General features: G+C 39.4%; 1 protein-coding gene across 1 annotated transcript in view; it reads right to left on the minus strand.

Moving 5' to 3' along the window:
• The window catches only part of Brip1 (BRCA1 interacting helicase 1), a 128,641-nt gene that overhangs the window by 56,672 nt on the left and 54,881 nt on the right, over positions 1–17,088 (minus strand). Inside the window, 4 exon segments of the mRNA XM_040749404.1 lie at positions 9,965–10,126; positions 12,439–12,579; positions 12,691–12,856; positions 15,974–16,119. Coding sequence (XP_040605338.1) covers positions 9,965–10,126; positions 12,439–12,579; positions 12,691–12,856; positions 15,974–16,119 — 615 coding nt within the window.

Genomic DNA, 17,088 nt, shown 5'->3' on the forward strand with positions numbered 1-17,088 from the left:
GAGAAAAAGATCCAAGCTTCTTTTGGCACCAGAGAATTTCCTTTCAAAGTTATTCCATGGAATCTTTCCAGCTATAAAAAGAGCACCAAGTTTTCAACCTATTCAACCCACAAACATGATCTCTCAGTGACTTCTAAGCAGGGGTTCTACCAAGTTAAACAATAGAGTCAAAACCAAATTGATCTTGGGGGAAGAACGGCATTCTTCACAAAACTTGAGATTTCAGCAGGCCTTAAAAACAACATGCATGGGAGGGGATCAGAATGATGCTCTAACCTTAATCCTTACACAAGTAAAATATTTACCATTGAGACATCTGCTTCGGAGGCTTTAGACATCTTTCTATGTTTCTTCTACAAAAACCTGCAACCTCCTTTCAAGTATTCTTCCTTTCACACGGGCTAAGTTAAACTATAACCATGGGCTGGAGAGATGGCTTGGCAGGTGCATACAAACACACAATAAGTAATGTTTTAAACTTAGCATATTCTGTGTCTTTGCTGATGCTGGCTCCTTAGTCTAGAATGCCATCCTCTCTACTCCCCAAGATGACTGCAAGATGCTTAGATAAGTAAAGCATTCTTTGGGTGAGTCTGTGAGGGTATATACAGAGTCATAACTAAGGTAGAAAAGCCACCCTAAATATGAGTCGTGCCATCTAATAAGACTGGGTGCCTAGATGGATACCAAGGAGGAAGCCAGCCACGGCAACCCTAACATTTCCTCTTTGCTTCCTGTAAACAGCTTTCCTCTGTCATGACCTCTTCTGTTTCTATACTCCAGTGGCCCACACACAATGCAGATGGCCAGCAATGGACTGAACCCTCTGAAACCATGAGTACAAATAAGTCTCCCTCTTTCTAAACAGTTTCCCTTAGGCATCGGTCATGACTATGAAATACTGACCAACATGTCCCCACATCCACAAGTGAAAACCCTCTGACTCCTCCTTACCATGCCAGGCGCCTATTTTATACTGTATCAAAACAGAAACCTCAAAGAGACAGTAACAGGTTCCATGCTTGAATCTTTTTTGCTTGTTTGCTTGTTTTGCTTTGTTTTTTGAGACTTATCTCTCTATGTAACCTTGGCTGTCCTGGAGCTTGTAGACCAGGCTGGGCTTCAAGCTCAGAGATCCACCTGCCTCTGCCGCCCGAGTATTGGAATTAAAGGCGTGTGCCATTGTGCCCAGCAATACATGCTTGAATATTTAATAGGGCTTAGCAAACTGCACAAAGCATGTAACCAATAATTATTTCCTCAATCAATTAAAAAAGACCTAAAATCAGATTTTTCAAAAAGGATTATAAAAGTAGTATAAACGCAGTTCTCAATGTAGTTTGGTATTTTAAAGAAATCTAATTAAAATATTAAAAGTTCTTTCCTGTACGTGGTATTCCAATGCACTAAGTGGAAAACATCCATGCCATGCCCAGACTCCTCATTGTTTAAATTACTAAGTTAGTGGTAATTTACCATGAAACAACAATAATAAAAAAGCAACACAATTCCCCCTTTTATATTTCAAACCAGGTCCTCAATACTGCCCTGAAGGAAATTCTAATACAGACTTTGTTGCATGTTTAGAGTTAAACTCTACTGGAAGGACAGTGAATTTATTAAGTTCAATCACTATGCTGTCTGTCTGAGGAAGTGTACTAATCTGGTTGTTCAAGTAAACTATATGAACACTATGAAACTTAGTTGAAAAAAATGCATTTTTCCCAAAAGATAAAAATTAGGATTTGCAAATGTAGCTCCAATGTATAAAGAACTTGGAACTCATTACTACCTGCCTTATGATAAGAGAAAAGCAAAGCACATTAAAAATGAACAATTTTTGTGGAACTCAGTTGAGAACTAAGGTGAAAGAAATTGCTACCCGGAAACTGAGCAAAAGGCACATGCAGAGAACTGCAACTGAGGTCTGTTTGGTAGAAGCAATAAACTACAAGCATAAGCTGACAGAACAGCTTAAAGATGACTCTGAGGAACTGCTGGGGACGAATGAAGACTGTCTGAAAGCTGGAAACTCCAGGGACTGTAGTTTGGGGAGACTCTCACATTTTTGAAGCTATTAATTCCAGGAACCCCATAGCTCTGACAATAAAGAGCCAAGAAAAACCTTGTTCCTGGCAAGAAAGGGGGAAAGTAATCATTTTGAAATAGGCTCGAAGCATCTCCCATAACAAAGGGCAGTCCACTACTAAGACAGACTTTATAAAATCTTCATCCTGCATACAGGAGGGAAAATTACTTAAAATCCAGCTCTCTCCAGACTCCTGTCTCATCTAATGAGACCAGTGAAGAACTGTGAAGCATTTGGAAGGTCGCAGTACAGGAACACAGTCCCACTAAAAGATAACGCCAAGGTCAGATGACACTCCCTTCCCTAACCTTTCCTCTCCTACAGCTACCACTGCTGCAGGGCCCTGAATGAAAGCCCTAAGACTGACTCTCAGAGTCTATCTTAGGACAGGGGAAAGTGTAGTTCACCGGGAGTGTACAGCACATGTGAGATCCTGGATCAGGTGACTTTACAGAGTAACTCAAGTACACATTAAGAATTAAAAAGCTGCTGGCCATGTTGGCATACAACTTTAATCCTAGCACTCAAGAGGCAGATAGGTAGATCGCTCAGAATTTCAAGTCAGCCTGATACATAGAAAACTCTAGGCCAGCCAAAGCCACATAATGAGACCTGATTCAAAATACCAAAAAGAATTTAAAAGCACAGGCACAGATAATTACTTAAGTAAACTTAAAAGGCAGTGTAAGTTAGTGTCTGTAACTCTTCTCCTGATTTCTATAGCAGTAAAGTAAAAGGGACAGAACCCAGCTAGTAGAATCAAAGTTTTTGCATATTACTGACAATAAATTAGTATTAATCTAAGTAGTATTAAAATATAAGGTGTTAAGTGAAATTTCTAAAACTGCTACTAAGTGCGCAAAAGACAGACAGACTCTCTCTCTCTCTCTCACTCTCTCTCTCTCTCTCTCCCTCCCTCCCTCCAAGGATCTGAACATGGGTACATGCCTATTACTCCAGCACCTAGGAAGCTGAGGCAGAGGACTGCCCAAAGGCCAGACCAGTCTACATAGACACATAGACAGTTCCAACTGACCAGAACTATACAGGGAGAGCAAGTCTTAAATAAATGAAGAAACAGGCCAAGGGAATCAAAATGGCACATTAGAAAAGTTTACCTGGCACACTAGAAAATACCCAGTTAGCACAGAAGGGAAAAGAAACATCAGACACAAAGAAAACAATAGCAAACAGCATTCATTTTCAACGCCCTGTTAGTAATCAAATTGTATGGAAACTGAATAAATACTCCTGTAAAAACACAGATTAGGAGAATTGGCTTAAAAAATCCAACTGTATATTGTTTACAAAAGGTACACTTAACATTCAAAATGCAAATACACTCACTGAACTAGGCGAGTTGTGCTAAAGGCACAACCCTTAATAAGTTGAAAGTAAAAAGAATTGTCTAGCCACTAAAAAAACACATTGATATTCTACCACAAAGAACTCTGCAAACATGCTAAGCCAAGAATCCAAACACAAAAGGCCACTTGCTACATAATTTCATTTATATGGAAATGCCAAAGAAGGCAGCTCTGTAAAAACAGAAAATAGGAGAGTTTACAAGGGACAGGAGGTGGAACTAGAGAGTGACTGCTGATGATTGTAAAGAATTTCCTTTTGTAGTAAGAAAAAAAATTTGTGTGTAGACAGTTGTGATGACTCACAACTTCGTGAATATATGAATAAGTGAGTTCTACACTTTCTTCTTCAGATTTATTTTTTATGACGAATGTTTGCCCGGTATGTACATCTATGAACTATGTGAGGGTCTGATGTTCATAGACGTCAGAAGAAGGCATCAGATCTTCTGAACTAGAGTGACAAATGTTGTGAGCTACCATGTGGGTGCTGGAAGCTGAATACAGTCCTTTGCAAGAGCAATAGGTGTCTTAATCACTGAGGCATACCTCCAGCCTCAAAGGGTTGCTTGTTTATTTCTATGGTTACATGTGTGTGCTTGCATGAGTTTATGTGCACCACATTCACACAAGTGCCTGCAGAGGACAGAGAGCATCACAGTCTCATGCTACTGGTGCTGGGAATGGAAGACAGGTCTTTTAAAAGAGCAGCAAGCACTCTTTTTTGTTTTGTTTTGTTTTTGAAGACAGGGTTTCTCTGTGGCTTTGGAGGCTGTCCTGGAACAGGCTTGTCTCAAATTCACAGAGATCCTCCTGCCTCTGCCCCCCAAGTGCTGGGATTAAAGGCATGCGCCACCACCTATGGCCACAGTAAGCATTAACCACTAAGCTACCTCTGCAGCCCAGAGTTCTATACTTCAAAGGAGTGAATTATATGGTTGGTACTTACACAAAAGAACCTTTTTTTTTTCTTCCCAAGATGGGGTTTCTCTGTGTAGCCTAGCTGTCCTGGAACTCACTCTGTAGACCAGGTTGTCCTGGAACTTAGAGATCTGCCTGCCTCTGCCTCCCAAGTGCTGGAACTAAAGGCATGTGCCAAATGCCAGGCTGTAAATGATTTTTTTTTTAAAAAAAGTCTGTTAGTTACCTTGTTCAGCTGTGATCAAAACAGCTGAGAGGACAGCTAAACTGCTAAAAAGAATTACTTTGGCTTACATTTTATAGTTTGGAGAGTTTAATCCATGCCTGCTTGGCCTCACCCCCTTGGGCAGAACATCATAGCAATAGGAATGTGTGGCATGAGGGCTGAAAGGAAACGAGAGACACAGAGAGAGAGGCCTACTAGGCCCCCCTTCTAATGTTTCAAAACCTACAAGTGCATCTCCAACTGGAGACCAAGTGTCCAAAGCATGTGCCTTTAGGGGAACTTCATTTTAGGATCATACCATTCCACTCTTACTCCTAAAAGACTCAAGACCATGTCATAATGCAAAATGCAATTAGTTCATCCCTAAGGCACTGCAGTTGTAACAGTTTCAACACTGTTCAAAAATTCAAATTCAAAGTTTACCCTGAAAGTCAGGCAATCTTAGCTATAAGCACCTATACAAATCATAAAAACCAATTACATACTATCAACATACACAACACTGAGTTAAAATTCATACTATAAATGGAAGGAATGTGGGCCTAGAGAGGAAGGATGTGACTCATACAGGACAGAAATGTTAAATTCAGTAGTTCCACGTCCTATACCTGGGGCACAAAGTGTCATGATGTCAGCTCCAAAGGCTTTAGGCAACTCCAACCTGATGGCCTAGCTGTCTGCTGCCCACATTGCCTCTCTCTTGGCTGGTTACACCCCTGTGGCTGGCTATCTTTGACAGGTGTTTTTGTTCTCTGAGTCTTCTAACATCTTGAGGATTCCACTGCAGTTTAGATGTCACATTCTTACCTGCACACATCTCCTCCTCAGAGACTGCCTAAGGGATGCAACGCTATTCACATCTAGGTGGAAGAGGCCAGATGTGGCGGTTCATGCCTGTAATCCTAGTATCTAGAAGGCAAAGGCAAGAGGATCACAAGTTCAAGGCCAACTAGGTCAAGAACCTGACTCAAAGGATGTAGTGGGGCTTCAGTGGACAACTACTTGCTTAGCATAGACAAAGTCTGTGGATTCAATTACCAGCACCACAAGAAAACAAAAAACAAACAAATAACACCACTACCACCACCACCAACAAAAACAAACAAACAAACAAACAAAAAAAACCAAGCATGGAAGCATTCATGACACTGCACTCTTGCATTCTGTATGTCTACAAATGAGTATCAGATCAGCAAATGAAGCCGTGGTCTGCTGCCAGCTACAGCAGTAGCGCTCCCTTGGACCGTGAGAGCAGGGGCCTCTGAGAGGCTGTGTGGTTGGGCAGAGAAGATACTTTCTCAGGCAGCCCTTTCTTGAGTAGTCTTCTCAAGACAGAGGTTTTCAGATGAGTTGAAATTTCTACTTCCTGGAACCTAGCTTATTTTAGCCTGGCTTACGTGGGAATCCAGAATCCTTCTTTCCATGAATTTAAATGAGCATTTTTCAACTTTCTACTATACTTTCTGCTCCCAATTCTCACTGTATACCTCTCATTGTAAAGCTTCCAAGAATAAACATGCCAGAGCCTGAAAGCAACTCTGTCTTGAAATTTCTTCTACCAAATTAATTTCTCCATTACTGTCACAGTCAGACAAAAGTCTCTGCTCTAGTCCAATTCCCACCACAGCTCTTCCTGCCTCTATTTCTAGTAGGCATTCTGATCTTCTGAGCCCTGCTTCCAACTGTTCATTGAGCTGCTTCCAACGTCTCCTACAAAACAACTTCAGAGGATGCAGACCCACGTGATCGGAGTTCTCTGATACCACTTTTCTATGTTGGCTATTGTTTATGAAGCTATGACTAAAACACCCGAGAGAATTAAAATGAGGAAGATCTCTTTTCACTCCTGGTTTCGCAGGCTGCCTGCCTTTATGTGATTGGGCAGAGCCTCCAGGCAGCAGAAGGTGGGCCTTTCAAGGCAGAATGAGAAAAGCAAAGAAAAAGAAACCCAAGGCAAGACAGTTCCCAATGATAAGCCCGAGTGACCATCTTTCTTAGGCTTATGAATTAATGAAGCATATTATTTTCTCCTGACAAAATACAGATTCCTCAGAAGGAATACCTCTGCTTAAAACTCAAGTGACTGCTCGCCGGGCGTTGGTGGTGCACGCCTTTAATCCCAGCACTCGGGAGGCAGAGGCAGGCGGATCTCTGTGAGTTCGAGGCCAGCCTGGTCTACAGAGCGAGTTCCAGGACAGCCTCCAAAGCCACAGAGAAACCCTGTCTCGAAAAACCAAAAAAAAAAAAAAACCCAAAAAACTCAAGTAACTGCTATGAATATGACACCATAATCTCAAAGCTTCTTGAATTTTCGTTTTATATGCTCATGGATGAGTTAATCTTTAGCATGACATTTAGTCTCTCCTACAAGGAAAGAAAAAAAAAACACATACTGAGAGCTTTTTTAGACCTACTATATTACATGAAAAATATTTAAAAGTAAAATTTACAAGTGCAGTGGAATTTTAATCAATATTTATAAGCTTAGCTTTTATTTTGATTTATTTGGGAAATGTATTTGTGATGCAACGTCAGCTTGCCACAGGAAGCCCAGGCATCTCTGCATGCTTCTGAGATGCAGTATCCCAGAAACTAGCATAATAAATTGTTAGCCTTGGTAATGCAGTAGGCCTTCCTAAAAAGTAGAAAGCACAGCTTTTAACTACAGCACAGGGCCATCATTCCCTGTCTGCCCCTCCTCTCCCTGTTCTACGTCTCTGGAAAACTCTAATAGTTACAAGTGTCAGTATTCAGTACAGATTATAATATCAAAAAGTTATTTTTTGCTAGATTAAAATTGAAACACTATCCATTTTAATGAATAGGATGTATTAGTTTGCACACATTTAAAAAAGAAATTTAAGATTTATCTTATTTCTGATTATGTTTCTGTGTAGATATGTGCACGAGTGCAGGTGCCTGTGGTCAGAAAAGGATGTTGGATCCTCTAGAGCTGGAATTATAGGTGGCTGTAAACTGCCAGATATGAGGCTAGGAACCAAACTCCTATCTTCTGCAAAGCAGTACATGCTCTTAAACTCTCCACTGACTCTTTAGTTCAGTACTTTTGTAACAAAAAAGTAATAAAGGTATTGCTATATTGTTGCTTAACTATTTAATTTTAGTAAGGTATATGGAGGTGCCATGTAATAAAATGATACAGCATGTTCCTAGGTAAGAAGATCTTAAATCCCTTCCAGGTAAACACACTGTAATGAAGTTTACAATACAAATTTTTGTCATATTTGGCCTGCATTTGCTATTTGAAAAAAAACTTTCTTAAGATATAATTTACATACTAGAAAATACATACCTGTTAAGCTTAATGAGTTTTGACAAAATGCACTTAAGAAATTCCCACCATAAGTATAACATAACAGGGGCTGGAGAGATGGCTCAGAGGTTAAGAGCACTGACTGCTCTTCCAAAGGTCCTGAGTTCAATTCCCAGCAACCACATGGTGGCTCACAACCATCTATAATGAGACCTGGTGCCCTCTTCGGGCCTGCAAACATACATGCAGGCAGAATACTATATTATAAATAATAAATCTTTAAAAAAAAAGTATAACATAACATTTAGAACCCTCAACCCCAGTTGTTTTCCCCAGCTCTGGACTATACTATTTCCGTAATTTTCTACAGCGAAGCCTGAATTCCCACGACCTCAGAACGTGATTGTGTCTTTAGACACTAACTTACGAGTTCTACAGGGAGGTTCCTACTCAGTTTCACTAATAGTCTCATAAAAAAGGAAATTTGAACATTTAGAAATACCAAGGACACTAAAGCACAAATAAGTTCTGTGTTAAGAACTCAGCAAAAAGGTGGTCACTGCAAGACTAGGACAGACATTTCTGAAGAAAGTATAATGCCCAATATCTGATTTTGGGTTTCAAGCCTCCCAAGTGGAAAGAAAATGAATCTCTTCTGTCTGAATCAATCCCACCTGTGGTACCTTGCTGTACTAAAGATGGAGAAGAGTATGTTACTCTGTGTAGTCAGTTCCCTAGTAGAAAATTACAGGTTACATCTGGGGTGATAGTTTGCTTGTACAAAGAAAGCCTGTCTAAAGGTCAGAGAATGGAGCCACTAGCTCCATAGAGGCCTGGAGGTCTGTACAGACAGACAGGAAGGAGATGGCTGTGCAGAGAGAGGATATAAGTGGGCAGAAACAGGAACCTCTCTTGTCTGCTGAAACTATTAGGAGATAAGGCGTGGCTGTGGCTTGCTCCTTCTCTCTGATCTCTCACATTTTCCTCTATATCTGACTCTGGGTTTTTATTACTTAGACCAATTAAGAACTCCATTTACAACATCCATGATACCAACTATAGAGGAGAAGGCTAAAAACCGGTGCCTTCTTCTGGCCTCCTTGGGCACCAGGGACACACATGATACACAGATACACATGTAGACAAAGCATTCACAGACATAAAATAAATCTAAAAATGTTACTAAAATATACATAAGACAAAACAAGAGGGAAATCACTGCATGTCACTACAAAAAAAAAATTAAAGAAAGAACCACCAATGATGTAGCAAATAGTAAGGGGAAAGACAGAAACAAGAAAACAGGAAAATGGCTGAAGTAATTGGGAATGGTGGCACACACCTTTATTCCCAGCCTAGACAGGCAGAGGGAGACCGAACTCTGGGAGTATGAGGCCAGCCTGGTCTACACAGTTCTGGGTAGCCAAGGCTACACAGTGAAACCCTTTCTCCAAAAGAAAAAAAAAAAAAGGGCAGGCCTCTTTTCTTAATTACTGTTGCTTAATGCTTTATGTATAAACATAGTAAACTTTTCAATCAAAATACATTGACAGAACTGGTTTAAACCACATGGTCCAAGCATATGGTGATGACGAAAGAGCCACATTAGAACAAAAGACATAGAGACTGAAAGCCTTGGGATGCAGCTCAATGCAAGGATACACCCCTAACATCACAAAGTTCTGGGACTGACCCCCAGTGTAATGAAGAAGTAGGAGAGGGAGGAGAAAACACTAGTTAGTACCAGATGCAGGAAGCAAAGCAATGGGCAGCAAAGGATGATTAGATTCATTTTAATAAAGTAAAAAAGAAGACCCGTCCCCTTCACTATGGAAATAGCAAGTTGCCTGTAAGAATAAAAATCACAGATAAACAGTCCTCTTATAGAAATAACATTTTTATAGCAAAACAAAATGGGTCTTATCTTTCCAAAGCCATGTAGGACTTTTAAATGAAGCAGTAGTAAAATAATCAGGCAACCTTCATTATAAATAAAATAACATGATACTGGAAGAATTACCTTGTTTCTCACGCTAGGAAGTTTATTAAGGTAATCCTGTATCTTTTTTAGAGGTTAAAAAACTCCTTACCTTGTAAGATGGCAAAAAGCACAAAATTCCTTGGCTCACAGTCTGGCACACAGATAACAAAAGCATTCCCACTTCATCCTGGAACTCAAATGTTTCAGTATGCTGGAAGGTAGCACAGAGATTCCGTCCCTGAGGGCCTGAGCCAACAGTACCAACCCAAACCTAGAAATTAATATCTTAGTATTAGAGTTATGCCTAAATAAAACAGGAAAATTAGTATTTAGTTGGGAGAGATTTACAGAAAAAAGACAGCCAAACAAACTTAGCAGAAATTTGTTTTGAAACTGGAAATCTTCAATACCTTTAATTAAGTGAATAGGGTTAGGTTGGCACCTACCCCAAATCAAATTATTGTAACTCTTGGATAATACTGTAATCCTCACAGTAACTGCAAACATCTAACCACAGCAACTCAAGTTCCAGGGGATCCCATACTCTCTTTTGTCCTCTACAGGCACATGGTATTTACACATCAGGCAAAACACTCAAGCACATAAAATGAAATAAAAAAGACCAGTATCAGAAAAAAAAAACAACATTCTGAGTGAGGTAACCCAGACTAGCTGAGGGGCCGCTGGCAGTATGAGTGAAAAAAGTCTGAAACAATACATTGGGGTCACACCCCTCTACCATGCATTAAGGATGAGCATGGCATTCCACCATGGGCTCCAATAAGCTAGCTCTTGTACCAGGATTATATCATGGTCCTACTGACACTGAGCATGGCATGGGCTCCAACAAGCTAGCTCATGTATCAGGTTTGCATCATGGCTCTACTGCCAGGGGCCCCACTGATAGTGCAAGCTTCACAACTGTCTCCCACATATGGAGGGCCTAGTTCAGTCCCCTGGAGTCTGCACAGTTGTAGGTCTAGAGTTGATGAGTTTCCACGAGCTTGGTTCAGCTGTCTCTGTAGATTTCTCCTTCATGATCTTGACCTCCCTTGCTCATGCATTGCCTCCTCCCTCTCTTTGACTGGATTCCCGGAGCTCGGCCTGGGTCTTGGTTGTGGATCTCTGTGTCTGGTTCTACATGGATATTTTAAATCGTAGTTGAGGTTTAAGAGTAATTTTTAAGTTGACAGACAAAACTGAAACACTATTCAGCTATACCATATGCATTATCATTATGATTCAGTGATAGTCCAAGTTAAATGGACTTTTACATTAGGGTAAAAACATGGTTGATTAGGGTACAGACTAGCAATCTTGTGAAAATAATTATACTGAATTTGCTAGCCTGCATTCACTTGTGCTTATAAACAGGGAAGCATGAAATGTGGAATCTGTACTCTCACTTCACTACTGCTGATAGCAATGCTTCTTCTCAACAGGCACATGCTGGCATTTTGGAAAGCAAACTCTTAGTTACATAGACACATAGAATTATGGGTCCCAAACACTAAATGTCAGTAGTTGTTTTTAGGCAACTAAAAATGTCCCCACAAGTAAACCTGCACATACAGTTTTAAAAAGAACTAGAATGGTGTTAGGTACATAGGTGATGTTAAGTAAGCAGCTGACTACTTTAAATTACATCATAAAAAGAATCAGAGCCACAAGTGCTAGTTCATACCTACAAGTTCAGCATTTTAGAGGTGGTTGTTAGTATTCAAGCATCTGTACTGGCCTGTCCTTGGGGTTCTGACAGGACACGCCCTCAGCTGCAGTCACTAAGAGCACCACCTGTGCATATTCACTATGTTCCCTTTTAAAAGGTCCCTGCCCACCTCCCATCCTTTTCTCTCTCACTCTTTCTCTCCCTCTCTCTGTTCCCCTCTCTCCCCCCTTTCCCCCTCTCCTGCTGCTTCTATCTCCAGAGGCCAGTTTCCCTGCTTCCCTTTCCACTTTTTATGATCCCTTTCCCTAATAAAAAACCCCTCTGCTTGAACCCTATCACATAGTGCCTTTCTCTCTTGAGCTGCTCTTCTTAAATTACAATAGTGGTGGCTGGAAGTTCAAACTCATCCTTGACTATATAGCAAGCTTGATGTTAACCTGGACCATAAAAGACACCGTCTAAACAAAACAAAAAGGTGATGGAGAGATGGTTCATTGTTTAAGAACGTGTACTGTTCTTACAGAAGACCTTGGTTCTCATAACCCACCTCACCTGGTTCACAAATGCGTGCACCTCTAGTTCTAGGGATGCCTCTTCTGGCCCATGCAGGCATCTGCATGAACCCAGCACACATAAACTCATGAAGGTATACCAAACACCAATTTTAAATATGAATAAATAAAATAAGAATATACTACAGTCTAATGAAAAAAGGAAATAATTACAAATAGGAGCTACAGTAGAAAAGTGAATATTTTCTTGTTTTTAGATTTTATAGAGAAATGAAAACTTACTCAAGTAGTCATTGAGTCCAAAGCAGCAAAGCTGCCAGGGCAGTATCAGGGTTTCCTTCCACCAAATTACACTCAGGTGAAAAACTGAGAGCATCAACAAAATCAAGCAAAGTAGCTCACCTGTGAGTTACTGACGACATGGTTAGCCTCTAGTTGGATGTTAAATGTAACACCAAGCTCAGATGAAAAGGATTTCAGAGGTGACAGTGTTCCCGATGTTAGAACAATAGTTCGTACTTTGTCATTAATATCTGAAAAGGCCTACACAGAAACATGGAACAAACGAGATCATCTTTTTAAAAAGCCAAATACAGTCACTAAATTGTTGGTTCTGGTCAAGATAAGTTTGCACTTAGGACAGAGCGAGCTTACCACAGCTGGATTTAAGCACCAAAAGTTTAGCACATTAACTCCAATTTTCTGTCGTGAATGTTTCTTATTTTTTGGTAGAGCCAAGACCGCATTTTTATCAAAAACAGCAATCTGATTTGTCCAGGAGTAAGTTTGTTGAATGGCAATTTTATAGTCATCTGCAAATCTAAATGCAAAGACAATGCTAATTGAATGACAAAACATTATAAAACAATGATCAAGCTACATAGTATCAAACCTGATAATTGTAAAACTCAACAGCCTGCTACGCTTTCCCACATAAAGAAAATTCAGTCCTCATTACTAACGTCAGTAATTCTGATATAAATTATGAAATCACAGAATTCAATAAATTCTTACAAGAAATATTAAAATTATCTAACTGGCTAACCTCATTAGCCACTTTCACATTTCACTTTAAACATGACATACACCATGGCAGAAACAACTCACTTCATGCCTTCTGACTTCCAACTCCAGGTCTTTGAACCTTGTACTACTTAATTGTTACAGTTACTAAGTAGAAAACCTAAATTATGGTTAAAAAAGTCAAGGACAAGTTATGCTTTTATACTGTATGAGAAAACAGGTGATTTTAAGGATAATTTTAAAAGTGTTAGCAAGTATAACTATAAAACTTAAAAAGTTTTTCATTTGATTTGTGTATGTGTGGGAACATGCCCGGACACTCATATAAAGGTTAGAGGACACCTTGCAAGAGCCAGTCAGTTCTATAATGGGTTCAGAGATCAAAGTTGGTGTTTACCTGCTAATCCATCTTACTGATCTGAATTATAAAATTTTCAAGTTAAAGTCTGGGTCTTCATCTTAAGTTTCTTTTCATGAGGTTACTAAATCAGAGTACACATGATCCCATTCCAATCTGTATCACTAAGAATCTATAAAATGCTTAGGCTTATTCAGGATAAAATATGGCATTCTCAACTCTGCTCTCATGACATTTCACCCCTAATTTCACCTTTGGAGAGATCAGGTCTCTAAGTTCAAGTCAAGACTCAGTAATTGTGAATTTTATAAAAATGCTGAAATCTCAAAACTATAAAACTCTAAGGTACATTTAAAAAGAGATAAGTAAACCAGACTTCATAACTAAAAAAATTCTACTCAACTGGGTGGTTCACATATATAATCCCAGAGCTCAGGAGGGTAAGGCAGGATAATCATATGTATTAGGAAAGCCTTGGCTACACAGTGAGACCAAAAAAAAAAAAAAAACTCCAAAACCAAACCAGAACAAAATAAAAATTATCTTAAATTAAAAAATGACACAGTCAAGATGTGAAAAGACAACCCCCAACACAGTAAAAATGATCTGTAAAGCATTTTTCTATCTGACAGAGGATTAATATCACAATGGCACCAATAACTACAAATCAACAAATAAAAGAAACAAGTCAACTAAAAATGGACAGTAGACTTTAGGTAGATTATTTCTACAGAGAAGACATACAATTGGCCAACAGGTACACAGAGTCATAGGAGCATTAGTCATCATTTGAAAATACACATCAAAACCACAAGGAAGAATTATTTAATACCCATTAGGGGTACTATTAATTAAAAAAAATGTCCAGAGAAGAAAGAATGCATGAGCAAGGATATGGTGAAGTCAGAGCTGCAGACCCCACTAAACAGCAGGCCCAGTGGTACAGCTGTTGTGCAAAACACTAAGACATTCCTCACAGAGTTCAAGAGGACTGTCACAGGAGCTTCAGTTCCACTGCCAGGTAAAATCCATTCATCCAGAGGAATGAAAGGAAAGCAGACTCAAACAGCTATCTGTACACTAATATTCATAGCAGCATAATAAATAGTAGGCAAGGGGCAGAAACAACAGAACGCATAACAATAAAAAATATTAACTAAAATATGTGGCACACTTGTGCAGAGTATTATTCAGCTATAAAAAGGAATACAGTTTGATGTATGCTTTACATAGATGAGTTTTGAAAAAATGATACTAAATGAATTGTCAGACCCAAGGAGGCAAACATTGTATGCCCCCTTGTGTCTGAAGTAACAAGAAAGAACAAACTGAAAGAGAAATTACTAGGGATAGTAACAAGTAGAGCAACTGCTTTATATATGTAAAATCCTTGTCTGGAAAGACAAAACTTCCTGGAAATAAATGGTGGTGATGACTGCACCCTGCAGGAGTGCGTATGGCACTGGTCAAGATGGTAGTTTCGCGTATACTTGACATGATAATATGATTTTAAGACACTCAAAAATCCCAGAAGCTAGTAGAACTTTAACTATAAGACAGGTACAGTCCTGTAATCCCAGCATTGCAGGCAGGAGGATTAAGAGTTTAAGGTTGAGCCAGATGGTGGTAGTGCACTTTAAGCCCAGCACTTGGGAGGCAGAGGCAGGCAGGATCACTGTGAAAGTTCAAGGCTATCCTGGTCTATAAAACATGTTCCAGAACAGTTAGAGCTGTTACACAGCAACACTGCCTTGAAAACAAAACAACAAAGGAGTTCAAGGCAATCCTCTTCTGTGTATTAAGTTTGAGGCCAGTCTGGGACACACGGAATGCTGCCTCAAAGAAAAACAAAGCATATAAAGATAGGGATTCTGAAGTACTGATAGACACAGACCCAAATTATACTTAGAAAAAAATGAAGATCTTTAAACTTAGCACTGGAGTACCAAAAGTCAAAGAGTTAATTAAGTGCACTTATTTACTGATTTCAATATTTATTTTCATTAATGAGAAAAAGACATTTTAATGGATTTGAGTCTGTGTCAATAAGAACAATCAATACATCTATATAGCTGTAACATTTAAGATTCTCTTACTAGCGGGCGGTGGTGGTGCATGCCTTTAATCCCAGTACTCAGGAGGCAGAGGCAGGAGGATCTCTGTGAGTTTGAGACCACCTGGTTCTACAAGAGCTACTTCCAGAACAGCCTCCAAAGCCACAGAGAAACCCTGCCTCAAATCCTCCTCCCCCCAAAAAAGATTCTCTTACTAAGGTAAAAATAGCATTCATTAGGCTGATCTTTTAAAATTTCATTTATTACTCTGTGTGTGTGTGTGTGTGTGTGTGTGTGCATACTACAACACACATTTGGAGGTGAGAAGACAGCCTTGTAGAGTTGGTTCTCTCCTTTCACCTTTATGTGGCTTTGGGAATAGAATTCTGGTTGCTAAGCTTGTTCAAAAAGCACCTTTACTGGTGGAGCCATCTTGCTGACCCATAGGCTAAAATGAAAACAAAACAACAAAAAAGCCAACAAAACAAGTATCTTCACTTACCTGCTATTTTCTCTAAAGAGATAGTCTAACACCATGAAGAGTCCTTTAAGCATTATTTGAGTTGAAGCACTAATAATAGGTATTTGTATAGCTTCCTCTTTGCCATAGGCCTTTTCTTCTTTTTGAAGGACAGCTGAAAAATGCCTCTGTAAGAAATTACCATATTACTCATGAAGGGGGTGGAGAGGGCAACAAAAGGAAAATCCTTTGCAAAGTATAAATTCAAAATGAAGCTAGTATACATGAATGCAGAAATACAAATCATTTTGCATTTCTATTTTGCCTCATATGAAACTCAGGCCTCATACATACTAGGCATTCGTTCTGTAACTGACCTACAACCTAAGCCCAGCAATGGAGTTTGGATTTCCATGTCCTCTGAGTCAAAGACACTTTAATAATAGCATGCTTCAATAAATACATTTAGAAGGATAACTTCTTCAGGCAACTGGTGTGCTATTTAGTTCCCTTCAGAAGCAATGAACTAAAAAAAAAATCCAATTGACTTTTAATAGAGTTTGTATTTCCCTATATGCCTGAAAACAAAGTTCATTAGTATCCATTTTTGTTGTTGTTTTAGTGGATGAATCCAGGTACTCAAGAATACTCGGAAGGGCCAGGCATGGTGGTGCTGTGCACCTTTAATCCCAGCACTCGAGAGGCAGAAAAAGGTGGATCTCTTTGAGTTTGAAGTCAGCTTGGTCTACAAATCAAGTTCCAGGATAGATTCGGCTGTTACAGAGACATCCTGTCTAGAAAAACCAAAACAACAACAACAAAAAACTAGGCAGGGACTCTATTGAGACATACCTCAGGCCTGGTAAGTAAAATTTAAATAATTTAAGGAAACAGTAAAATAAGAAAATAAAAATCCAACAGCAGATGCATTGAAGAGTAAGCATATATTACTATCAGCCATTTTATTCTTGCCCCAAGAAAGAATCCCTCAGTCTACAAATCTTCCCAAGTGAAAAGTAAGAATACAGTTAGTGATGAATGGAATGAAGAAAATATAAAATAAAACACATATAAACTGGATGTGGTAGCACATACTTGTACTCCTAGCACCTGGAAAGTAAAGGCAGGAAGCTAAAGAGTTCAGGGTCATCACTGGG

The sequence above is a fragment of the Mesocricetus auratus genome, unplaced genomic scaffold (genome assembly GCF_017639785.1).
Source record: "Mesocricetus auratus isolate SY011 unplaced genomic scaffold, BCM_Maur_2.0 Super-Scaffold_100007, whole genome shotgun sequence".
NCBI lineage: Eukaryota > Metazoa > Chordata > Mammalia > Rodentia > Cricetidae > Mesocricetus > Mesocricetus auratus.